Source organism: Siniperca chuatsi, linkage group LG24 (genome assembly GCF_020085105.1).
Source record: "Siniperca chuatsi isolate FFG_IHB_CAS linkage group LG24, ASM2008510v1, whole genome shotgun sequence".
NCBI classification, from domain to species: domain Eukaryota; kingdom Metazoa; phylum Chordata; class Actinopteri; order Centrarchiformes; family Sinipercidae; genus Siniperca; species Siniperca chuatsi.
Window position 1 is genome coordinate 3,566,406 of NC_058065.1, and position 26,149 is coordinate 3,592,554.

Here is a 26,149-nt window from a genome sequence, read left to right on the forward strand (position 1 = left end):
TCAAGACACAAAAATGAGGACTTAACACTTGACTTGGACTTGACTGCTCTGAGACTCAGTTTGACTCTTTGACTTGACTTGAGGCCTTGCAAAGCCACACACTATTTGATATTTAACTATAAGGTCTTTACATTCAAAAGACTCTCAGTTAAGGAGAAAAAACACCAGTAACGTACTGTGTGTTTGATGGGAAAATGGCGACGCCGTGTCATTTTAATGGCCAGAATTCAGGACTGAAAGACTTGCTTTCTGGCTTTGGAAGAGTTGTGACTTCAACTTCCCAAGAATTAGAGACTGTCAGACTTGAGTCATGTCTTGTACTTCCTTTTACTAAAAGCAGCTCTGTGTAGCGTACACCAACTACTCAGAATCCTGATAATGCCACAGCCTCATAGATCTATACACATGATCTAGTATTATGTACGCTGGTTTGAGAATACCAATGTAGAAGACAAGGTATGTAATGGGAGAGTGGCAAGAACAGGAAGTAAGACAACCAACAAAAACAACAACAATGGAGGAAATAAAAGTACAGTGAAACCAAATGTTCGAACAAGGTGTGGAGACTTTACAGATGCCTCGTGATAGATAACAGGCCGTCCAGATGAGTGACAGGTGTTAAGGTGTCAACTGATGAAGGAGGAGGGCGGGGCTAACACACTTCCTCCCTTGAAAACAAAAGCTGCAGATTTGAGCTGAAACATATAATGGTTATCTGTGGTTAATCGCCTCTTTTCCCTGAGGTTTGGATGTCTTTTAGGTAATTGTTTCTTCAGCAGCGTCTCGCTGAGAAGTCAGCAGCCCCATAAAACTCTGCAGACATTAGAGCTGATGGTTTCCATATGGGAGGCGCCTTTGTGGAAGCGTCTACCAGCAGAGATTAGAGACACTGGACAGTCTCACCGTACTTGCTTCTGCTTCAGTTTGGTGAGTTTTACAGCAAGATGATGAAAAGACGTACTCTTACGACAGTCTGACTGTAAGGTCAAACCTCCTCTCCTGACTCCAGTTCAGTTTCTGATATTAAATATATTTGTCTTTTTAAGACCACCAATCAGTGCTGAAACAATTAGTCAATTAATAGATTAGTCAGTCGATAGCAATTTTGATTAGAGATTAATTATTTAAGTCATTTACCACATTAGCATTCTCTAATTTCTGTATTTAATGCTGTAAATGTAAAGAATCTGTATCACGGCACTTACGTTTATCACATCTCTTTCCTCGCCAACCTGACGGACAATCGCAAACATCTGGACCGACACACCTGCCGCCGTTCATACACATGGGCTCACACACACCTGCAGAGAAAGTATGGTCCAATTTCATGTAGTGATTTGATTATGTTGATGGCAGAATCATCTCAGATTTCCGATTTGATTTGAAAAATCTTAAGTAGCAAATAAAGCTAATTAAATAAAATTCAAGAGGAGGAGGAGGATAAAGAGATGGCAGAAGAAGAGAGCGAATGGCGATAAAGAAGAAGGACATCATGATGGCAAAGTAAGAAAAGGATGAAGAGAATAATGCTAAAGGAAGAAGTGAGGACGCAGGAAGAGAGGGAGGAAAAACAGAAAGAAGAAAATCATGTGGAGATTGCTGACAACTGGAGGAAGGAGAAGTAAGAAGTCATGAGTGAAGTAGTGCCAGACAAAAAACAGCAAACAAGGACAAACAAGTGACGCTGAGGAGAAAGACTGACTTTTCTCGCATTGCTTCCCGGTGTATCCCTGCAGACAGGAGCAGACGTTGTTCCTTATACAAAGGCCGCTGTTCTTACAGGGAGGACTGCAGACAGCTGGAAGAGGACAATGAATAAAGATAATAATAAAAACCAATGGGAAATTTTAAATTCAGCCTTTGTAATATGTCCCTGACTTAAGAATAACTCAATGAATGCTTGAATTACTGACTGACTTATTGATTGATCGGTGGCTGAAGTTGTAGATTTACCATTCTGACACTGTGCACCGTAGAAACCGTGAGGACACTCGCAAATGTTCGGCCGAACACACGAACCTCCGTTCAGACACACGGGAGAGCAGAGAGCTGGAGAGAGAGGCAAGAGCATCAGCATTGAGAGGTTAGCGCACACACACACACACACACACACACACACACACACACACACCCCAAAACCAAAACATACTCACCAGTCTCACAGGACGGTCCGGTCCAGCCTGGCAGACACATGCACTCGTCTGGAGACACACACTGGCCTCCATTGTGGCAGTGACGGCTACACACCACTACGATCCACAAAAAACAATATTCATCACAATCATGATAATATGAGCAATCTGCTTTTAAAAGCAAATGGGATTCAGAAAATGAAGTAGATATGGAAAAACGGGAAATCTCAGTAACCGTGAACTCACTGGTCTCACATCGAGGTCCAACAAATCCATAAGGGCAGGAACAAGTCTGCAGTCCCACACAGGTGCCTCCATTTTCACACGGTAACCTGCATAGAGCTGCAGAGATGCATTTCACTTAGTTATATCATTTATAACAGTTAATTTATCAGCCATCAGAATTATTGAATACCTCTACCTTTTTGGGAAAGTGACGGTTTATAATCTTTATTTAATACAATACTACTTTTAGAAAAGAACTTCTTCCTTATATTTATTTGTAATACCATGGGAAGATGCATAGATGTTTATCGATGTACTTTACTGATGGTAAAAACCAGTGTGCTAAAGACATCTGTGACTGGAATAACTGGGAAAAGGAGGGAAGCTTTACCTTCCTGACAGGTTTCTCCATGAAAACCTCTGAGACAGTGACACACACCCGGAGCAATGCAAACACCCCCGTGCATACAGTCCGGCTCACAGATTGCTAAGAAAATATGGGTTAACAAACAATAACAAGGGAAAACAAAAAAATATATTATGTAAATACTAACTAAATAAATATAAATAATAATATATAAATAAATACATAGAGAAATAAAAGCTGAAATAGTTTAAATAAGCCATTTATTTGTTTACCTGTCTGACAGTCGAATCCAGTGTAGCCTGGTTTGCAGCGGCATGTGTTGGGTGCAGCACACTCCATGTTCCTACCACACGTATGCCTGCAAACAGCTTGAAAAACAGACAGGGTGGCACGTTAAACCTGTGTACAGCTGTTTAATTTCTGTGTCTGGCTTATGAACATGACACAAACATCCGGGTGATCATTTGCAAACCATTAATCATTTAATTGCTCGTCATTTGCTTATCGTTAATTCAAATAGGAGACAATGGGACATTTAAGGGCTTATTGCTTTTAAGATGCATTTGAGGGATTGAGTTACATTAATTTCTCAGTGACTTAAGGTGCTTGTTCAATTTACAGTTACTTCAGGATAAGACATTTGCCACAGGTGACAATTCTTATTATCATTAATTGAGTATTGAAGATGTGGAGCCTTACCTCGACAGGCTCGTCCATCTCCAGTGTATCCTACAGGACACCTCCCACAGCGGAAACCCCCATCCACGGCTGATTCACACAGGACTCCGGGAAAACACGGCCGGTCGGTGCAGGTCGTCACATGTTTGATGGCTGTCGTACCACTCCTAACCCCTGGCTGGATGGAGGTAGCTCTTTGTAGCGGGGAGCTGTAGACCTCCTTGCCCGGCGTTGTGAAGGTCACTGCCGGGACCATGTGTTGCATCTCTGGGCCTTCAGATCCAGGCTCAGCCTCATCTCCGTCTGCAGAGAACTCTGACTCAGACAGCGAGTAGGACAGAGCAGTTAGGGCCGCTGTAAGTGGGAGAGCGGGTCTTGCAGGGGTCCAGGGTTTGGCCTGGGTGGACGCCAGGTGTTTGAGCTGGGGCTGGGTTGTCTGTTTGGACTGCATCACTTTGCCAGACTCAGTGGATAGGTGTGGAGCGGACAGTGTTACCTTGGAAGGTATGGCACCAGTCAGTGCTCCTTCAGACTGCTGGGAGATAATCATAGAACAAAGAAAGGAAGGTGATTGGACGTTCATGTCACCTACACATTTTCCTTCATCAAGACGACGCCCAGTACAGAAATAGCCAACTCACCTTGGAGACCGTGACATGGGGAACCGTAAAATCCCTGGAGATAGTCATGCTAGATCTGGCATATGTCCTGGCATCAGATCTGAGGTTGGCCCTCTGGCGGGTGATGTGAGTGACATGGAGGGAGCTGATTGATGTTCTGGGAACATCTCTTGCAGCAACAGTGACCGCCTCTCTCCTCCCCGTCCCGCCTCCCCTCCCTGAAGGGGGAACCTGGCGTTGTGCATTATCTCGGTTTGCTCTGGTGACAGACAAGGACAGGTGTTTGATACCGTGCCTGGCGGGCAGGTTGGGCACGTGGAGCTGGGAGACTTTGCTGCTGCTTCCGTGAGGGGAACGGCTGGTCTTTCCTACCGTCTGCTGAGGAAGGTGATTGGATGCTGACGAAAGACAGGAGGTGACATCAGTGCCTTAGACAAATTGACCCATTCCCCCAAACAGTTATGGTCCAGTCATAGTTTAGCAACCGTAACTAGCCAAAGCAGGCCTGTCAAGCTTTGGATTTCTCCAGGTGCTACAGCGGTGTGACTGGGGCTGTAGTAAGAGCAATGCTGGGTTTGAAAAGAGTTTGTCCTTTTTATCATTTCTAAAATCAAACCCACAACAGCAAAAGTGTAAGGATTGGATTAAACAGTTTATTTATCTGCTCTAATGTGAACTGCAAATGTTAGCATATCTGGATAACTTACTACCCACAGTAGTAAACCACTAAGGCTACTACTAAGGCTAAGGAACATTTTGTACTCTAGTGTAGGGAAACGTTATTTGCTCTGTCCTGCTCTTTATTGGATTTGGGAAAGTTTACACTAAAGCAACCCCAGCCAAACTCATTATCTGAGATAGCGCTACGTTTGCCAAACACTCTGTTCCTCCATCCTAAAAGCCTTTTTTCTTGCAACATTAAAAGGGAAACATACTGTTTGAAAATATGAACAGTAAAGCATAAACCTAACCTCCATCTTGCTCGATGAGTATGTAAGATAAGCAGCAAAACAGAGTTATGTGAGAATGATCTTAAATTTTTCCTTATCATACTTCTAATACTCAGACTAACTATCCCTACACTGCAATACAAGAACAATGCTATTTCCTCATTTCCATGTCTGTTGAATCAACTAGTGAGGGTGCTGACTTTTTGCCAGGGACATGTATTTTTAGTCTTAATCTTTTAGCATGAAGTGAATTTTTTAAACCCCAAGATTCTCACTTTTAATACAAGTCCACTGGAAACATTAAAAGGTCAGCCAAAGGCAGTGTTTTCAACCAACTCATGGAGCTAACATTAGCTTAATTAGCTAGCTAGCCACAGCTGATAAAATCTGCTAGCGACACATGTCATTTCAGCTGTCAAATCACCGGTTGCCAGTTAGAAATGAGATACCTGAAATTGTTTAAAAAATGACTAAACATTTTGAGTAGTAAATCTGGCACAGTTATCATTGTGAACTGCATGTGTGCTGTGCAAGAACAGACAGCTTGACAGGTGTAGCAACAGTAACTAAGGAGGCGGGGCTTGGTGAAGGGTCAGTTAGAGTAGAGGTACATTGAACTCTATGGTGAAAAAAATCTCAAACACAGTCAATTGTAATAATAGCAAACGCTTGGAAAATAAATCATGAAAGTCTAAAGCAGAAGAGATGGGAAATCTGTTTAAATAATGGCATGTTGCTGAAAAAGAGTGCAATCAGTCCTTGGACAAATAAAATGGTAAGAGAATTTTTTCACAGGCACTGATTTCAGTAGAACTCTTCAGAACAGCACTGCAAACTGATTTAAGCGATTCATGTCTTGTTTGAGACTGACTCATCTGCATAAACACTTCGTTCCACCTTGTGACTTTCCAGACAAACACGATCCACAGTGAGTTGTTAGGACTTCCTGCTCCCCTCATGAGAAAATAACATCAAACAATCTTCTGTCGAAACTTTGCGGCCGGACGCTGACTGGTGGTTATTACATCCAGGCAGTCTCTAACCACTTAAATTGATTTATCTGCTGCAGTAAATAGCATTCCTTCCAACCAAGAAAAACACACAAAACAGCATCAGGGAAACCAGAACATCACAAGAACAAATGAAAAGATCTTTAAAGTAGCCCACAATGTTTGGAGAGATTTCACATTAGTGACTGATGTTTTCATCAAATTCAGGATATTTTTATCCCTGAACAACACAGAAAAGTGTCTTTAGGTTAAGAAACCAAGAACAAGAGGAAGAAATGGTTTTAAAAAATGCTGCATTTAGTCATGTTTATTGATATTCACACGTGCATTCTTTTATTTTTCTTCATATGTCAATGGAGATGTCCCTTTGCCAGATAAATCTTCAATATATCATCAGTACGTTTCAGCTTTAGAAGAGCTTTAAATCGAAAAGCAACTAGGTATCAGAGCTGCAGGTCCATTGGCTACAAAACTGCAAAATCAAATGCAAAAAAAAAAATCCCTTACCTGCCTTGGCGTTCTTCATGCAGATGCGTCCGTTGCCATAAAGGCCGGGCGGGCAGCGGCCGCAGACATAGCCGACATGTGGCGGCCTGCGGTTGATGCATTGAACCCCGGGGAAGCAGGGCCTGCTGGCACACGTAGCCGACACATTCACAGCCAGAGACTGAGCAGATCCTGAGAGACACAAGCTGTGGTCAGTGCTCTACATGAGCTGAATCGTCTTCTCATCATTCTTGGTGTTTTTATTTTACAAGATGAAAGTCCACAAGTCTGTCTTCGCACAGTAAGATGTTTTAGGTAGTAGAAGTTTAAGTATGCCCATGCACCAAAGCTCTATAAATTATCATATCATGGAGCTTCCAAATACAATTTTCTCTTTGCACTTTACTGATCCTTGTTCTCATATTTTCCTCTAAAAAAGCAATTAAATGGACTCAATAGAGTGCAATACAACCCAGTAAAATGCTCTGTGTAAAGAAATACAGTTGGTAGAGATTGTTGGAAACATTGGGCTTACCTGAAGCTGGTCTGCCACTTCCTGATGGTTTGGCTACAGTGGATGTCTTGGCAATAGTGCTGCTGATTTGGGGCTGATCAGGCTTGACTTGGTCTGGCGTAATTCCTGAGACGTTCTTGAACGTGTCAGTGTTGGTCGTGGATGGGTTAAGGTTAAGTCCTTGAGTTTTTCTCAAAGCATGAGTCTTTGTTTGGGACTCGACTGGTGTGATTGCTGCGATGCTCTCGTTAGTTTCTGCCTGAGTGAGCGCTGGGTTCTGGCTTGTTCCTGGAATCCGTCTCCAAGTGGTGGTCTTAGTTTGTGATCGGTTTGGGGCAACCCTTGGAATTATCTTTCCCGCCTCAGCCCTCGTCTGCGGGGAGCTACTACTTGAGGTCTTCCGGAAAGTGTCTGTCTTTATTTTGGGTGGTTGCAGCAGAACATCTGGTATCTTGTAGACAGTTGTACGAGGAGCAGATGTGGGAGAGATGGGGACTGGCCTGACAACTGATGTATGAAGAAAGAAAGATTATATTTTCAATTGCCACATAACGCCTTTATCTGAAGCTCTTATCTGGAATGACTTCCTATTTAATTTCTAGATCACCCACATTGCAATGAACCAATAGCAAAGAAGTGAAGAATTGAAAAATATACTGTAGATGGAACAAACAGATTACAGTCTGTATGATGGTACTGTACTTGTTAAAAAATGCCCGGAAGGGTCAAAAGGCTGTTTTTAATAAAACAGACGCCCAGCGTGAGACTTTGGAATGAGTTTGTGTAACGATCTCAACGAGGCCTGATTACCTCCCACAGCCTGTCAACACATTTACAAGCCACGAGCGTAGCAGGAAACACTCAGTGATGGACAGACTGCAGACATGGCAGCGAGTCAGACAGACCTGACTCTGATTTATCTTGCATTAGCACGGCCAACATTGTTTGCATAAATCTAATGCAACAGAGGCAGATTACATCATCATGGAACTTATGAGTCCTGTTTCAAACGCTTCTCCCACAACTTGACTCTTGTGACTCGACTTTTCTCATCTATTTAAACTTATTCAAAGCTGAAATTACATCCGCTTGGTCGATTCGTCAAATATCAATTGATTAGTTTTTAGAATAGAGTTTCTTTCTTCTGATCCTTAGGAAACTACTTACCCTAGTATTTGTAGTTTTGGAGAGATGTGCTATGTATTACCATGTAGTTCTAATTGTCTTGATTAGCACATGGTTTGCTCTAATCTGTTCTTACCTTGGTCTTGGATTTATTGAATGTAGTTAGCGTTTTCTTATCTTTCTGTTGCTGTCTTTTTGCTGTATTCAGTTTGAGATATTTGCTTGTGATTTAGGGCTTTACTGGAAATAAATCAAGTTGTCTTCATCCCTCCCTGGTCTTAAATTAGAATTTATTTAGACCTTACTTGTGTGCTTTTGAATGCAGCCCTGATCTCAACAGGGGACGGCAGAAAAAAGAGCAAAAGAGTCAAAGAAAAACCTTCGCCACAGCTCGTTTTGCATCCGAGACATTTAAGATTTAGGAACTTCACGGTGTGACCCCCCTAGTGCAGCTCCTGACACACACAAAGTTGTGTATCTTTTGCACTGAACTGAACAAGGAGGTCAAATAAGTCAAACCAAAGACCCTTTGTTCGAGAAGATCATAGGGCTGAAGAGTAAGCAGTTAAACAAAGGGGATGAAGAAATCCAAGGATCTGTCCTGACAAGTCTACTTATGCAAAGTTCCATAAAAATGACATATAATACATTACTGACAGTAATTTATACTGTGTGCTTTGCTGTGAGCCAACTTTTCCATTAGGGACGATAATGTCTTGAAACCTACACCCTGGTTAGACGCCAGGTTTTGGGGTTCTTCTCAAAGGATAACAATGCAATTGCAAGAAAGCCACAACTCAGTTGACATCTAGATAGTCCCAGTGTAAAAGCAAACACTAAGGATAATTTGCAAATGTTATTCAGCCCATGTTTGCTTTAAAGCCATGTATTAAAAAACTTTAAATACACTTGTGACACCAAGCTGCTCAACACAAAATGATTTTTCTAAAATGAGTCAACATTTTCAGGTTTTTCTTGCTGTAGAAACAAGTTCAGTTCATTTGTTGCCTATGATTTGATAAATGCGAAGATGATCAACATCACCTTTTGGACTTTAGTGCACTGTTGTGACAGCAGCCAATCACAAACTTTATTCTCTCTGTCAACCTGTCACCACAGCTAGCAATGAACCTGGCCACCTCAAATAAGCACGATACTGTGTTCACTGGTAGAATGAATGTAGAATAACTGAATGTAGAAAAGACGAACTGATTAGCGGTTAGCTGTGAAAAGTTTGCAGAAAGTAACAAAACACCCACTTTAGCCTAAACAAAGTGTCTGCAACCGAGAGAAGTTTCTTACTAACCATTGACTGACATGCAGTTTGTCCAAATACAAATAAAGCCCACTTTAAGCTACAAATGAGCCCCGGTTGAGAAAAGTCTATAAGATATGCAGCCTTGCACCTTTCATTCTTGCTTTCCTACAAATTCCTTGCTGCTGGGAGGTGTTCACTGTGAAGCAGCTGCAGGCATGCAACAGCAGGAGCTCCCAGCTCTATGAATCTCAGACATTTTAGTACTGTGTAAATTGACATCCGTACACGTGCATGTACACAAAAACGATTGAGGCGATTAAGCTTAGCTGGAAGCAGGGGGGGAAAAAAAACCTTCTTTAGTTTTTCTCCCACAGTGGCAATGTTTTCAAAGCATTTACTCCAGTTAGCGGTCGCTGCAATGCAAAGTAAGCACATGGAGGGGAGGGCGTCGGTATCAGCTGCCATCAGCCATCTGGTTTCCATTCAACACAAGTACTGCATCCCTGCTGAGTGTTCCTCAGAGACGCATGGCTGTGATGAACAAATTCACCTTCACATTCTGGGCAGTTAGCTGATGCTCCAAAGTGATTTACTTAGTACAACAGCAGAACAATCTTCAAATTTTTGGGGTTGCGTGCAAATAATCACAAAGAATGTTGGAACCAACATCATAGCTTCCAAGAGATGATCGTATACGATAAATAAGTGTTGGGAAATGAATATATAGATTTTTGTGAGACCTTAGAACTCACAATCACTGCACAATTTATGCCTGTTAATGAGATCCAGGTTTGGGGGTACAAGCCATGTCACCATGTATAGGGGGTCTCATATGTGTACAGTGTGTATGCACTGTAAGAAGTTCCATGAGACGTTATTTCATCATTATAAAAAAAGAAGAAAAAAACAACCTGGCTTCTTTTTTTTCTTTTTCTTTTTACACATTAGCCCTCTTAAATTATAATAAAGTAAATAAATAAATTATGAATAGTTTTAAATAATTAACATATTGCAATTTAAGAATAATGTCCTGTGGTCCTGTAAAACTCTTGAAAATTGACTTGCAGTAAAATATCTCACTTATTTTTAATAAAACAATTTTAAGACGGAATATGAAGTGAAATTATTTGTTCAGACGGACATTTTTTACAGCGTAATGTTACCAGCCTGTTCATTTTTTTTTATCATCCCAGAAACCTGGAGAGAGTAAAATGTTCTCATTCTATTCACATGATGTAATGATCAGACTTCATTTTATGGTCTTTGGCCAACAGATCTCAGGACTGGACACCAGATTTGCCAAAAACTTTTTTTTAAAATCCATGCTTTTCAGGTATTTAACTGGTACCTTTCTCCACAGCAACTTATGGTAAATATCATCTTAACAGAATTGTCTTAGCAGTTGTCCTGATAAAAATGTAATAATTACCATGCCACATAAGAATGGCATAGCACCTTAAACATGCACAGTAAGCTCGTGCTTACCTGTACAAGTCGTTCCATTTCCCAGCATGCCTTTGGGGCATGGGCCACAGCCATAGGAGCCAAAGCTGTTGAAGCACTGGACTCCTGGGAAACAAGGCTTCCTTTCACACTCATTGATATCTTCCAAGCATGTTACACCTGCCAAAAACAGACACACACACACACACACACACACACACACACACACAAATTGTTTCTGCAAACCATAACTGTTATTGATCTTCTACACCTGCAAACATGTGATGCCAGAGGGGGCCGACAGAAGTAAACAGAACCTGCTTTTTGTGAGTTTTAAAAATCAAGGGATCTATTTTTGTGAATTAGGGTGCAGATAGACTTAAAGGACTTTCATTGAATTCTTACCTCTCAGCCCTTTAGGACACTCGCATCTGTAGCCACTGGCTGTGTTTATGCACTTGCCGACTGTGCATGGGGCTGACAAACATTCATCTACATCCTCGTTGCAGAGGTCACCCTGCTTATCCTCAGGACATACACACAGATACTTCCCACTGCCAGCAGGGAAATTGACGTCCGTCACACATGTACCTCCATTCTGACACCCACACGGCACCACATCAATCTGTATTACATATAGAAAAGAGAGACACTGTTGAGGCATATCCTGTTTTTGTCTTCTCTCTTCTCCCTTACTCTATTTTCAGTTTATTCTCTGCTCTCTCCTCTCCTTCTCCAACTCTACCTCCACGATGAAGGTGCTCTGGGCGTTGCACTCGTCTGACAGCGTGACGCGTAAGGAGTGGCTCGATTGACGTCCCTCCTCCTCAGGAACCCTCCAGATAAGGAGGCCAGCGGGGGAGAGGACAGCCCCCTTTGGCCCCTCCTCCAGCTGGAAGAGGAGTGCCGAGCCCTCGGGGTCTGATGCCGCGAACTGGAAGACGAAGTTCTCCCCGGCAAATGTCCGCAGGTCGCTTTGAGGTTGGTGGAAGGCCGGCGGCTCGTTGACTGAAAACATAGGACGAAAAACGTCAGAAACAAACTAAAGCGGAGTGTTGAAATATATTTCTGATACAATTTAAATGCAGTTATATTCCAAAGTAGCTATGAGTCGGGTCTCTGTGTACAAATACCACGAGCTTTGCAGGCATTTGCAACTAACCAACAACAACACCATTAGCTCTTTTGTCATAGTTACTCCCACCTTCTTATTTACTATTACATCTACAACTACAAGTCTTTGTGTTTTGATGCTACTTCCTGTCCTGAAATAAACTCTTTACAAGTGAGCTTGGTTTGGCAAAAACATTCCTCCAGGCTGTTCCTGTAAGAATCATTGTAAACACACATGTCCATGGCTGGAGAAGTTTCAAGCTTTTCTTTCCAAGTGGAGCTCTCAACAAGATCATGTAGCAACCACTACTGAGATCACACTTTCCCCACAGATGTTTAATAGAAAGAAAGTGATGATAATCCCAGGAAACACCTACTCAGCATGATGGTCATATGTTTAGAAACCGACAAGAGAACGCTCGCTGATTAATAGGATTAATACTATTACTGAATTCCTAACCTAACTCTCTAGAAATAAGCAAAAAGTTTAGCAATGTAGTGAGATAATTCCACTTGAATCCAACATAAATTGTTCTTGTTAAAGAATTTGATTATTTTCATGATACAATTGCTTTGATCTGCCTTATAATTTATTAGAATTACTCTCCTAAGAAAATTCAGGCCATTTGTTGGTCATTTATTGCAGTGCACAGCTATCACAGCCTCACTATCACAATTGACTTGTGGGTTCAATTGAGTTGAGTGTAAGTAAGGATGATTGTCAGTCTAGGTAGCTGTGACAACCAACCATGTGATTTACCCCCTCTTGTCCCTTCCCCTCTCTCTCTGAGTGGTTAAGCGACAGGTCAGGACTTGCTGGGAGACTTAAACCTCCGCTCCTTTGATCTGCTAATGGGACAAACAGGACCACAGTTGGATGGCTACCACAATGACAGACTACCATGACTGCCGCTGCACTAATACTAAGTAAGATAAATACTGTTTTCCCTGTTATTCATCATTAGTGGGTTAGGGTAAGGGCTCTGTGCAGGACAGTCAAGTTCTTCCACACCACTTTGTGCACGGGGGCGTTGTCATGCTGAAACAAGAAAGGGCCCCAAACAAACGTTTTGCACTATTGTCTAAAATATCACTGTATGCTGGAGCATTAAGATTTCCCTTCATTGAAACTAAGGGGCCTAGCCCAAACCATGAAAAATAGCTCCACACTAAAAGTAAGCAAAAGGGGTACAGGACACCCCTGTCCAAATATAGTGTAAAGCAAGTTTGTACTTATTTATTTTAAAATCTCTTTTTTTAAATGATATTATTATGGAAATATGTATAACTCAAATGTTGACCGAGTGGACTCAACCAGGCAGATTATCTCTGGTAATCTTGATGATGGTTGTGTATTGAAATAAAAGGTTGTTCTCTTTTCATAAGATGAGATAAGCAATAAGTTGTTTGTACCTTGGTTCACGGACCAGGTGAATTTGGAGGCGTCCGGGTCACAGAGGAGGCAAGGGCTGCTGGGATTGGAGTCTCCCGCTGTGAAACACATCCCGTCGATGTTACATGTCCTCTCCTGGCAACCAGCGAGAGAGTACAAATGGAAAAGGTTTGTTTGTGTACTCATATTTACAGTGTTGTTTTAAAATGTTGACATGTTGAGGCAGCTTCCACAAATTACAACATTATAAAACATATCTTTTCAAGCTGTTTGTTTTCCTTTTGTGGTCTTCTCTGGAGATGCCAGGTAAGTAACAGGAAATTGGCTCTAAATACACATCATCTGCTCCATCTCTGCTTAAGTTAATTCAATTTAGTTCAGTTTTGGCAAGCACATGCAAATCTCTTGGTGTCTATCTGCAATCCTGTGAGTGCGCATGTGTTCACTCCAGGTTGTTGTCCTGTATCCATTCCCATAAAAAGCAGTTCCAGTAACAACAGGCCTCCTCTGTACCTTTTTTTTATATTTTTATTAATGTGTGGTTTTTAAATAGCCAGCTGTTGGGAGGATGGGAAATCACACTGTCTCTGGTTTAGTCATTCAACCTGCTACAAGTTGTTCACAGCGTAGATTCAGCAGCCCTAACAGAGCATATAAAACGCTTCACCACACTTTTCCACTAAACACCCACTGAATCACATCTGTCTCCTAAATCTGTTTCCCGTACTCAGATAAACAAACACTAGAGAGTCCAAGTTTTCTTAACAAGTGACCTGTTGCAGTCATTTGATGACTATCCTCCCTAAAAGTTGTGGTGGTGGAAGGTCATACAAAGTCTGACTTACTAACCAACAGTTTGTTGGTTTCATGTAACCATGAGGAGGATCTTTTCCTCGCCTCAACCGAATACCTTTAGTCTCCTAAACTTGTAAAAAGGGACCACACAAAAACGCTCATATGGGTCATTTTGAAATTCACAAACAAATTAACTTCATCAAGGTACAAGGACTTGTTGTTTCATTGATATTTATGTGTATAGTTTTATGTTATTTTTTGGGGTATTTATATCTTATATTTTGTAGTCAGTGTTGGTTGATTAGGATGGGACCACCAAAATTTCTATGATTTTATGGATCAGCTATGTCGGGCACCCTCCGTAAAATATTAGATTCAGCACCTATGACCTTGAACCTTGATAATGACGATAATACGGCCAAAACACATACAGTATAAGGTGCAGTATTATCCATGCAGCTGTCAAGCCTTCAGCAGAAATATGTTTCTTTATTTCATTTTCTTGCAGTCTCAGAATAAGCACAAACCTCATTGGTAACAGATTTTTAGATTTTTAATGCAGTTTTTGACAGTCATGAATAGGTGTGTTTACTCAAAGTGGTGGCATGGTACTTGTACTGGGCTTGAAAAGGGGCTTGAAAAATACATTAAATCAATCAGATGAATCAGTGGTGAAATAGTAATTTTTCAGTTAGTGGAGTAGATGAACAACTTGACATGGAGAAAAACACTTTTTGTATGTGAGTTACCTTTAACTTACAAAGTCCTGAGCGCGATGCCTCGCAGACCTGGCAAACGCCATCGTAGATTGTCAGCACCTTGGCCTGGCTGTACTGGGAGGCATCATTGGTTACCTGGGACAGGAAAGAGAGGAGCTGACACTGAAAAATGCCTCTGACAAAACCAGCCAACAAACTACAAAAGACTTTTTAAAAGCAGGTTAATATCAGAGACATTACTTTAATCTCCCAGCGTGCGTATGGTTTGTCATCCATCATGAAGTCTTCTGTATTGACGGCTGTGTTGCTCAGAGATGGTACAGCACAGTCTAAAGCCTTCGAACTGAGGAAGGTGGCTTTTGTTCTCTGTTTTTCCCCTGGAACCCAAACTCCATTCATGTACTATAGAAGCAGATCAACGCAATTAGAGGAAATATTTGAAAAAAACACTCTCATCTTGAAGGCTCTCAGCCCGACCTTTGACCTCGATTTTCCTCACCTTCAGTCTGGTGGCATGGCAGCTGAGGTCGGGGGAGTCGATGAAGCCTAGGCCAAAGACTCGAATGTTGCGACAGTTGAAAGCTCGGATGTCACACAGTCCACCGTTCTCCAAATCTGTTAACTCTACTGGCTGGCCTATCGGAGGGGAGATTATTGTTTGTTCGTGAGTATATTACAAGCCAATCAAAAGAGAGAACATTAGTTATTTCAGCAGATAATTAGAATAGAGATTCATATAATCTGATAACAGACCATTCTTAGATATCAAGCTTACTAGCCAATTATCTCAACATAGTAATCAATGTAGAGCGCTTTCTAATCTGACTTCAACCTAAGGAAAACATAGATGTAGTATTCTAATGATGACTTTACAGTTGTACTCTGTGGTAAGGTAAAAAATTTAATAATTGACCTGCCAAACCCACTAAGCATTGGAACAACTGTCTCGGGATACTCACTGATGGCAAGGCTGCAGTCGTAAAAGCTGTGGCTTTGATAGCACTGGCAGCCCCACTCTGTACACTCTCCATTTCCGTTGCAAAAGTTGGGGCAGCGCAGTGCTGTCACCACCTCCCTGAACGCTCCTGGTTGACCAGCCACCTCCAAGGCTCTCTGGGTCCGGTTTTCCAACAGCCTCCTCTCACACTCATTCTCCAGGTATGGCAGCAATGCCTCCTCCCAGCCCAGGTCGTCTTTGAGCTGCAGATCCAGAATACAGAGATCCACTGCCTCATCCAGGCGGCGTCCCAGCAGCCCCCGGCACACTGTACCAACAGTGGAGTTGGCCAGAGCTATCTGGCACACCTCCAGAGCTTTGGCCGAGGTCAGGCCGCTTGGCGTGGGCCACTGAGGTTGCAACTCCGGTCGGGCTTCTGCCAAGTGATCCTCAGGGAAGAAGTAGGCAAAGTTCTCTAGATCGGCCTGGCTGAGGCTCTGAGCAGTGAAGACAGGCTGGAATTCAAATGATGCCTGTCTCCGTGGTCTGTCAACGGAAAGCAGAAGATCTTCCCTGAACTCACTGTCCAGTTGAAGATCACCGTCACTGTTTTCATTATTCTCGCTGTGAAACCAAAGGTGCCTCTTCTTCGGATGACTGTTAAAGGCAGACATATCCAAGTTGCTTTCCTCTCTTTCTGGACTCTTGATGTATTCCACTGTTGTGTCCATAGAGGGGAACACAGATGTGTAATCCACATTATCGTATGCTATGCAGTCGGAGTGGGCGGAAGGATTGTACAAGTTCCTCATCTCTCTGCTAGCGTGATGAGAAGTGCTGTATCCTTTTTGGCACTGACAGAAAGGCCTCCTGACCTCCTGCGTCGTCCCAAGTGGTGTCTTGTCAAATAAACTCTCACCGGGAGCTATTCTAGCACACACACAAAAGAAACAAATAGCTCAATGGAGACTTTAAAGAATCTAAAATTTCAGCCAAATGAATTTAAAGTAAAACAAACATACTAATTAAAAAAATGTATTTGTCTAAATTGCTGTTGCGGACTGACCTCCAGTCCTCTATGAAGCGATGCAGCTCATCGGGGCCATAGGAGCCACCATCAGAGCCGTGGAAGTCGTTGTTGCCATTGCGGTCGAAGGTGCCACAGAGGCCTTGTGTGTTGCTGTAGTCCACGCTGGGCACCCGGACGGACAGGCTCATCCCCCAATCCCCAACATCGGCCCTAACAAAGGCCCCGGAGGGAAAGATCAACTACAAGAGGAGAGTCACATCCAGCAACTAGTTAACATAATCTCCTCATGCAGCAAAAGTAAAAATCTTTAACCTGAAAGCATTCTTGATCAAATTTATATGATGGATGTAATGAAAGTCAAGATCCTTCATGCAACTGACAGGGTATGGTTCGATAATAAAATTAGCCAACAATGTTTCCTGGGAAGCAAACAGCATGTCATGATTTTCCAAACAAATCTGCACCAGTGTCAAAATGTTGGGATACCTACGGTGACCTTCTTCCCCTGGTGGGACTCCAGCACTCTGACTCGACTGCCCTCCCTGTCACCTAGGTTCTTCAGGGTAAGCTGTGGCCTGGTTTCCTGTGGCTGGCCATTGCACATGTCAAAGACAGCAATCTCGTCCCCCTCTCGCGCCGCAACGCCGCAGTTGCAGGCGACAGCGTAGTGTCGGCTGCCACAGTCCCACTGGCGAGAGTGGACCTCAAACTCCCTGACGAGGCTCCGGTAAAGGACAAAGGTGCCAGTCTGGTGGTTTTCATAATGTCTGCACATAGTAGATTGACAGAAGCACATACGTATATGTCAGTATCTGAGTTAATCTGGTGTTTTACCATGCCAAACTGAAACTCAAATTACCATTTTGACGTCTTCTGATAACCGATTAGGTGGTAAATTACCTGCCATCCAGGGTAATGACATGTGGGTCAGTCAGAGAGTAGCAGATGGAAGTAGGAACGTCCTGGACTGTGACCTGGGGGCAGAGGTCAGGAGAACAAAGATTAGGGGGTTCCACCCTGTGACCCTCTGACTTTGGGCTTTGATGTTTTCTCTAAACACAGATGGGAAAACGCCTCTGTAGTAGGCTCCTCTGAGACACAATGTCTGGAGGGCTGACATCATGTCTTACAACATAATAGCTTGTGTGGATACAACTAATGGCTACACAGAGCTGCGCTTTTTAGACATCATGTCAAATCCTCAAACAGGCACACTTTTGGCCCTAAACCCCCACCCTCCCCTCCAGTTTTATAAAGCACTGTGTATCTGTAAACAGTGTGACAGAGAAACCTGTAATTAGAGCCGTCTTTCTAATACTCTCTAATTAAAATAATACTTAGATAATTATATCACACTGCTGTTACTTTATTCTTCATTTTCTTTTGGACCCTGGTGCCCTGTAGAAATTCAGGATACCTCTACAGGACGCCTGGAATCCCCAAGGGTCACTGGAACGTCCTCAAAGACCCCTTGAGCATCCTCAAGGAGTCCAGGAGACCCTGTAAGGACCATGTCCTATGCAGTTAGCATACCACAGGACCCTAATATCAAGAATCCATGGAGCCAAATAACTTTTGAAACATCCAAAAGGAGCCCTGGTTCCGCAAAGTCCACTTGTATTTACTCAAGGACACCTAAAGCATCTTTAATTTCTCCCTATCAGAATCCCCTTTCATCTATCAAAAGGTCCATAAGAAGCTCTGCAAGGGACACTGAGCATTTAAGTTCCATGCAACTTGCATGCCTCAAATTCCAATTTTCTCTGAAACCTCCTCAAAGTTTCCAGCATCTTCATCAAAGAATACTGGAAGCCCCTCGAGAATGAGGGGAATCTCCTAGAGTACTCACTGATCCTCCTTATGGCCCACTAAAACCTGTTCAAGGATCCCTCAATGACCAATGAAAATCCCTTAAAGATCCCTAGAACACCTTCAAGAATGACTTCAACTTTTTCATGAACCCCTGGAAAACCTATTGAAACTCCTTAAGGGCCAATCTATCACTTCATGCAGACTTTTGGTATTCACTTTAATGAGAAAACATCAGATTTATGTATGTTTATCCTTGAGCATCCATGGAGTTTCACTTCAACTCACTTTCAGGGATGTTGGGACGTAACTTCTCCAGAGTCGTGGTGCGCTGGGTCCTGGCAAAACACCGATCAGACTTGGCCGGTTCCCATCTCGTGTGAAATCAGTGACAGCAGTGATAACAAAAGTTGCCCGGCCGCAGCTGCCGTCACTGCAGGCGTTAGGCTGGAGCTCCACCTGGCAGGCGGACAGCGCCACATTTGCAGCCTCGTGTCCGAGACTATCTGTGGATGTCAACACAGCAGTAAGTTAGTGTCAATGGATGGCACACAGCTGCCTCCAGAACTGTAATAATGTCTTCCAGAGCTGGCTTTGATGTGATGATGTACAGGGCCAAGTTGGAGCATAACAGAAGAAGAACCCAAAACAAGCTCGAAATAGCCTGTTCATTACCCACTGGAGTGAGATGCTTTTGACGACGTTTGCATCTTTCAGGGACGACAGCAGGGATGACAGCATCTTAACGGCTACTTTTAAAGGATCCTGCATTAATAAGAAGTTAGGGTCTCAATAGTTAATTTCAGTTCCTCTTATTTGTGTTTTGGTCACAAATTTAAAAATAATTGTCCAATTTAAAGGGGATATTGAGGCTTAAATAATGGTATGTTTGGTTAACTGTTGTGGTTGCTGCAGGCTCATCCCACTCAGTTCCATCCCGTTGCCAAACTTAGGATTTTCTGTCTATGAACAACTTAAGAAGATGATTAACTTGCAGTATACTCAAACTGTAAGCTTCATTAAAGTAAAGGTGACGACACAGACACTATCTCCTGTTTTACTGCAGGTCTGACCTGGGTCGTGGACGCTCAGAGCCAGAGGGACTCCACACTGGTGACCGTGGTCGGGGCCGTAGCAGGGGATGGGCACTGTGCTGTGGACGGCCACCTCGTGCTCCTTACTGTTCTCTGCTATGTGGAGCAAGTCTGGAGAAAACTGAAGAGAAAGAGGGGAAAAAGAGCCTTTGGTGAGTTTAGCTGGGGAGGTTTCAGCTCTACAAGCTCTCCATTTGCTACAGTATAACATAATGGGACCATGGCTCTCAAATACTTCTTATCTTGATGTAGATTAGAGTTAAAACATAACACAAGAACGTTTACCTTCAGTCCAGCGTAGAAACCCTCACTTTCTTTTGGAGTAGATCTGCTGTGGCTGGAGTTGGCTCTGAAAGTTGACACACTGCAGGAGAACTGCAAGGAAAACATCACTGACATCACTTGATGCTTGTCTTAATCCATAAATGTACATATGTATGAAAGATAAAAGGTATAAGAGAGTTTTTATCCCTCTATCAGGTATTTAATTCCTTAGAAAACAAACCTGCCCTACATAGATCAACTCTGGTTGTGTTTTTAAACTCTACATTGATTTTCAAGTAAAAGCTAACATTTAAATATCACATCAACTGAAAAGTCTACTTGTAAGTTGTGCAAGTTTGCTTTTCCTATTTTGTGTATTTGTGCAACTCAATCACTTTTAAGCTCTACAGAACCTCACATGACCTGTTTTTGATTACATTTCCAAGTGAAAGAGTGCCTTAAATTTCTACAATGTGTGCTTGTTAGTCTTGAAAAAGACTAACAATGTACGACTGACGCAGTATTTGTGATTTATCAAAACATTTCCCCATGTAGCTCACAGTACAGCGCTCCTCTGATTCATGGTTCTAAGAGTACTAACATTTAAAGATGACCTTTGACCCAACTCAGCTGTTACATCAACATGTGTTAAAGACAGCCCTCTGCAACACGTTCCAGACACAACTAATACAACCCTGGTGACCAAATATGGCAGCACAATGGTCCACAGCTGTATGAGGGTGAATAGTCAGAGTGACATCACCTCAGTTTCTAATAGCATCATGTTAAAAATCTAATAACTTAATGTTTCCTGGCATCAAATAATTTCTCCAGGAAATGAGAGCCATCAGCAGCCTCTGGGTTCTAGGCTATGCGAAAATAAGGCAGCAGACTGTCGACGTGCTGGAAAAAATAAGTTTAATTATAACAATTATTACTCCCAATGCAGAAAGGTAATCAATGTTTCGAGTTTCAGCTGTACTTCAGCTGTAAGAAAGCAACGAAAAGTCTCCAATGAAACTTTGCCAAACGCCTTCAGTTCTTCTGATTACTGGTCAGCAGCACAAGACTGTCGTATATTGATTTTCAACAGTGTGAGCATGTGTTCTGGTCCAATCCAAATAGACAAACGCAGCTGAATGTAAGATGCAGTTCCTCTCCTAGCTCTCAGATCCTGGGTCGAAAAAATGGCTAATGGTCTTGACATACGAAGCCAAACTTGCAAAGACAAAGGCTGACTGATCAAATGCTTTGTATGACCTAATTTCTTCTGGTAAAGGAATACAGCTGATGCCATCTGTCCACCAACATGCACATACACGTGGCGGCTGAGAAGGAATAACTACTCTGAGGTCTGTATTCATTATCCAAAAAACATTATGGAAACACAAATACAACAAACTAGCCTATTTTCATGCCACTATGAATCTGCTCTTCCCTTTCATTGCTTTGCACTGGCAATGTCAGCCTGTGGGTCATTTCCTTGAGGAAGAAGCAGAGGCAGACAAAAAATATAGAGAAACTGCCCTAAATGGGTGAAATCATTAATTCAATAGGCTGAATAGTCACACGGGTTTCTCTCTTTGCCTTCGACACTGCTTCAAATAATCAAATTGCAAAACAGCTGCCAGTAAGGGAAGACAGGGTAAGACACAAGGCAAAAACCACAGGAGGTTAAAGCTCAAATAGCTAATTTGTCCTAAAATTAGGACAAAACAGATGTAAAGTACTTTTGTGAAGATAAACGTAAACATTACGGATCTACGCACACAAGGACGTTATGGGTAACTGTAGGTAGCCCTGCACGTCAAACAAGGAGATTGGTGGATGCAATTTACTGTCAGGAGGCAGGTTTAAAGCAGGACACGTTAACATTATACCCAAAATCTGAGCAATTAAGCTTAAAAGAAAACAGTGTGTAAGTGCTGAGTTGTCAAGAAAACTGTGTAAAGAAACAGCTTTATTGTATATGTGTGAATCTGTCCATGTAAACATAACTTCCCTAGAAATCACTGTGAAGATTTGAATGGAGAGGTTTAAATGGGAAGCATGTGGAGTGCGGCTTTTCCAACCTGCAACTGATTTAACTTCCCCACCCTCCTCTTGCCTTCTCTTAACAGGATATGACACACGTTGTCTCTCTGCCTTTGCTTTGTAAGGCTGAACCCAGGCAAAAAGAGGTCAGCTTGATCCATGGCTTAAGTTGCCCGCCCGAGGGGTCAAACCCTCCACATGTGCTCCTCGAAACTTTCAGCACGGTCTGGCAGGAATTACCGTTTCTCCGAGCCTGAAGTGAACGCCATCCATCTCCACCACAGAGAAGGGTTTCAGTGTGGATTCCTGCCTGATCTCAACCTTCATGCTGTGGCCGATGTGTCTGGCCCAAACCACCTGGAAGCCCAGTGTCTGGCTCCACGGCGGCGGGATGAAGGAGCACCTCAGGTGGACGCTGTGGCCGATGAGCTCCGGGAGATCGCCGGCCGGGACGGCAGGGACGGAAGGGCAGCTGACAGAGAAGTAAAGCAGTGCTACTCAGTGATCTAAAACAACCCTGATTTCATTGTATTTTCTTACATTTTATAGACAAATGATTCATCAAAAAATAACTGACAGATGAATCCATAGTGAAAAGACATTTTAGTTGCAGCCCCTCTCTGCAGTGCATTAAATCATAATAGCTTTTAAAACATTGAAAAATAAAACTATCAAGTTGCTCTGCATGTTAATTCAAATAACCTGCCAGCTAGGGGATTCACCAAAAGATGGATTTACAGTTTTCAGACGTTCATAGTACAGTGAAAAATGTCATGCTCATCATTACATGATGTTATATGTTTTAGACTCAATGTTGCACACTGGATGTTGAAAGTGCAAAAATATCCAAATTCTGAGAATAGCTCACCTTTGCATCGGCCGTTGACCTCTACCTCACCTGGTGGGCAGAGTATGGGTCCCACATCTGAAGAAACTGAAACATGAGAATGATCGGATTTCTTCTCATTATAATGGCACAACTATGAATTTGATTTGATTTTGTTTCTTCCATTAACACCAGAACGTCATCTTGACTATTTTCAACTGTAGCTATTCCGAATCAAATGTAATGTAAAAATATTGTTGATCTGCTAGAATGTTTTGTATCTCCAAACTGGCCCCTTTAAAGGCACCACCTTGTTTTCACTTTAACCACCAGGAAATTGGGGTTCATCCAATTTAATTTAATTTAAGATTTAATATGGGTTGACTAATATTCTCATCCCAAAGAAGAGCATGTATTCTAGAGCCAATATTATCAAAAATATTTGTTGTATGTATGTATGTATCTGAAGTGTTTAAGTGAAAAAATGAATATTGGCCATTATATCGTTCGATTTTTTAAAAATATCAATGTAGATATCGGCCTAAAAAAATCCAGCATTGGTCCGACTCTAAGATAAAACTTTAAAATCACCAAGACTGGAGTTATGAGGTTCTACAGGACAACAATAATGTGCAACCTTTGATCTTAACTAATAGCACAGAGCATTTGAAAACATGTTAACATGTTCAGCCCAGATTCTGTTGGAGCATTGACCCATCCAGCATGTTCACCTTTAGCACAGTATCCCATGCACCCCTGTGTGGGCTGCAGATGGTACAGCAGGAACTCGCCGCAGTTCCGCACCATGATGGGGATGCGGAAGAGGCAGCAGTCCTTGGCGCTACCGTGGAAGAACTGCCAGGTGGCGCAGGCAGAGAGCTGGCGGACCTCGCCGGGCCGCGGCAGGGAGGCGTCCTTCAGGGACAGCCACACTGGAGCCTGTGTACCACAGCGATTCATCTGCGGGGGTGGGGGGTGTCGACAGAAACAGTCATTACGCGCAGGGGGTTATTATACCCTCCACCTGGGCTGAAGGTGCTTATTAAACCAATCCTCTGGATACTAGATGTGTGCACTGGCAGATGATGTTTGGTGCTATTTTGGCAGAGATGTGAGATTTTTTTTTTACTGATTTCACAATCAAATAGTCAGAGTAGAGACACGGGAGGTACAGGAGAGAGAGTGGAACAAACAAGGATGATGTGAACAATGAACTCTGTCTTACCTCAACGCAGGTGGTCGGCATCTCTGCTGGTTTGTTGTTGATCCTGAATCTGTACCAGCCCGGCAACAGGGAGTGGTCACAGATCAGGTCCTGGATGGCCTTGTTCTGGATCTCTGTGGAGTCGAAGTCGACACTGCGATGTGGATTACGCAAAGTCCGGTGGCCTCCTGGGTAACACTCTGGAGCTGAGATGAGGAGAACAAGGACAAATAGGATGGTGTCAAACTCTTATCCAGAAAGTGGAAATTTAGCAGATGTTGTTCTGTGTTGAAGTTCAAAAAACAAAAAAAGATCATAAAAATGGGTTGTTCCAGACAGAAACAGACACTAAGCATTATTGTGTTAATTTTCCAGCTTTGGATAACTTTAAAGTTTTTGGATGCTTGCCTTTGCTGAAATATTAATGTTTTCCAACCTAAAATCTCCTCTTCTCACTTTGTATTTTGAGTTCCAGATGTATCAGTTTAATCAAGAGGAAATGACAAAAAATACGGAATCTCATGCCATGATCAGATGAGTCATGTCTTTATCTTTGACAGAGTCCTGCTGTTTGGTTTTGTCCAGGACGGGTCTGAGAGGACAGACGTGACAAAGATAGACAAAACAAAAGCAACTCATGCTGTCGTGGTAACAGCTCGCAAAAGTCTGACCGTCCTTGGCTTCAATGAGAAGATTTCTCTCAGTACACTGTAGGTAAAAGGCTTCATATAAACTTGAGTGTGAAAGTTTATTTACTTGCTCCTGGGAATAGTAGTTTGACAAAACAATCATAACACAAGGCCCACTTAATAGCATTTTCAGGGGCTATCAGCCATCAAATGGTCTTCATCGGTGGATGTTTGCGGAGTGTTTGCTCAGATTTTCATGGCTTTGACTGAAGTATGTAACTTTGGCCACGTTATAGATGGGGCGAGATCGTAAATTGTACCTTCATCTATTGATGAAGACTGTGAGATGCTGTTGAAAGCTCCAGAGAAAACTAGTAAGTGAGAGTATTTTGTCAAACTTAGGTTAGTCATAGCTCTGTTGAACTTGACTTAAATTGGTTAAAAAATGATTTAAACATAAAACCAGCAAAGTAAATGAAACCCTGGTTTAGTAAAACTCATCTCAGTGATTTAAAGTTTTAAATCAGTTCTAACGACAACAAATAAATGATACTGACAAGAAAAAAAACTTAAATCAAACCACCACTGCTGTATGCAATTATGTCTGTAAAAAAAGCTGTGCCACTTTTAACTTACTGCTAGCTACAGTTGTTGGCCAATAGTGCCCTAAAAACATCAATAATCATAAAACATTTTTAACATGTCCTGTGTGTAAAATAAACCCAATAAGAACTGTGTAGTTAGCATGAGCAGCTATGACAACTGTAGCTGAAATGACAGAAAAGACAAGGAAGGATTGAAAGGTGTTCTCTGACAACTGCACTACATAAACAACACAGAACGAGACCAGAACACCCATGGATCTTACAAACTACCACCTCACTTCAACTTCAAAGCAAATGACAAGAAATGGAAGCACTGAGAAGATGACAAAATTATGGGCAGCCTATGATTTGCTCTTCAGTCTGCATTGAGGAGGTGAGCAGGAAGAATCATTTCACCCCCAGAGGTTACCTAAATTGCTAAGAATAACAGACATTCCTGTGAGCCTCTCACCTCTCTAAACTCGCCCCAGGAAAGGACGTTAAAGCCAGTGGCGCATGACAGACCTCTGAACAACAACTGGGGGAATTATTTGAGCAGAACATGTAGTTTTCCACACTAGCAGACTCATAAAAGCTCTAAATCTGTGAAGTGAAATGGGTCAAACTCGTCAACAGAGGCATTTCTTAACAAGCCTAAACAAAAAGAAGAGGCTGTTCTTTCAACTTGTTTCCTTTCCCCTGTTTGAGTTTGATTGTGGCGGCTGAGTAAAGTCTCCTCAGGGAAAACAAACATTCAGGGGCGAATTCACAACAGGATTGCGCGCCTTTTGTGGCCGCTAAACCTGCATAAATGAGACAAAAAGAAACCGTGTAATTCTCAAAGCACCCGCAACGGGTGAACTGCACTACAGAAACCACTACAGAAAATTGCAGATGGACATTTAACGGA

General features: G+C 42.4%; 1 protein-coding gene and 1 long non-coding RNA gene across 2 annotated transcripts in view; one reads left to right on the top strand and one right to left on the bottom strand.

Annotated features, from left to right (window-relative positions):
• Window positions 1-24,468, top strand: LOC122872412. The gene is made up of 7 exons (XR_006377113.1): window positions 1-927; window positions 1,977-2,083; window positions 11,567-12,848; window positions 13,352-13,482; window positions 19,671-19,850; window positions 22,083-22,479; window positions 24,058-24,468. It is a non-coding gene; the product is annotated as an uncharacterized LOC122872412 (long non-coding RNA).
• Window positions 1-26,149, bottom strand: part of si:ch211-246m6.5 (von Willebrand factor D and EGF domain-containing protein) — a 31,845-nt gene that overhangs the window by 1,362 nt on the left and 4,334 nt on the right. The window contains 30 exon segments of the mRNA XM_044188600.1: window positions 1,206-1,301; window positions 1,703-1,798; window positions 1,954-2,049; window positions 2,154-2,249; window positions 2,379-2,474; window positions 2,749-2,844; window positions 2,997-3,092; window positions 3,424-3,937; window positions 4,044-4,420; window positions 6,490-6,660; window positions 7,004-7,489; window positions 10,851-10,988; window positions 11,214-11,433; window positions 11,554-11,816; window positions 13,335-13,449; window positions 14,859-14,963; window positions 15,069-15,230; window positions 15,328-15,464; window positions 15,788-16,695; window positions 16,832-17,034; window positions 17,286-17,562; window positions 17,696-17,769; window positions 18,893-19,110; window positions 19,678-19,819; window positions 19,984-20,073; window positions 22,237-22,433; window positions 22,436-22,468; window positions 22,865-22,930; window positions 23,554-23,782; window positions 24,048-24,232. Of these exon segments, the coding sequence (XP_044044535.1) occupies window positions 1,206-1,301; window positions 1,703-1,798; window positions 1,954-2,049; window positions 2,154-2,249; window positions 2,379-2,474; window positions 2,749-2,844; window positions 2,997-3,092; window positions 3,424-3,937; window positions 4,044-4,420; window positions 6,490-6,660; window positions 7,004-7,489; window positions 10,851-10,988; window positions 11,214-11,433; window positions 11,554-11,816; window positions 13,335-13,449; window positions 14,859-14,963; window positions 15,069-15,230; window positions 15,328-15,464; window positions 15,788-16,695; window positions 16,832-17,034; window positions 17,286-17,562; window positions 17,696-17,769; window positions 18,893-19,110; window positions 19,678-19,819; window positions 19,984-20,073; window positions 22,237-22,433; window positions 22,436-22,468; window positions 22,865-22,930; window positions 23,554-23,782; window positions 24,048-24,232 (5,982 nt within the window).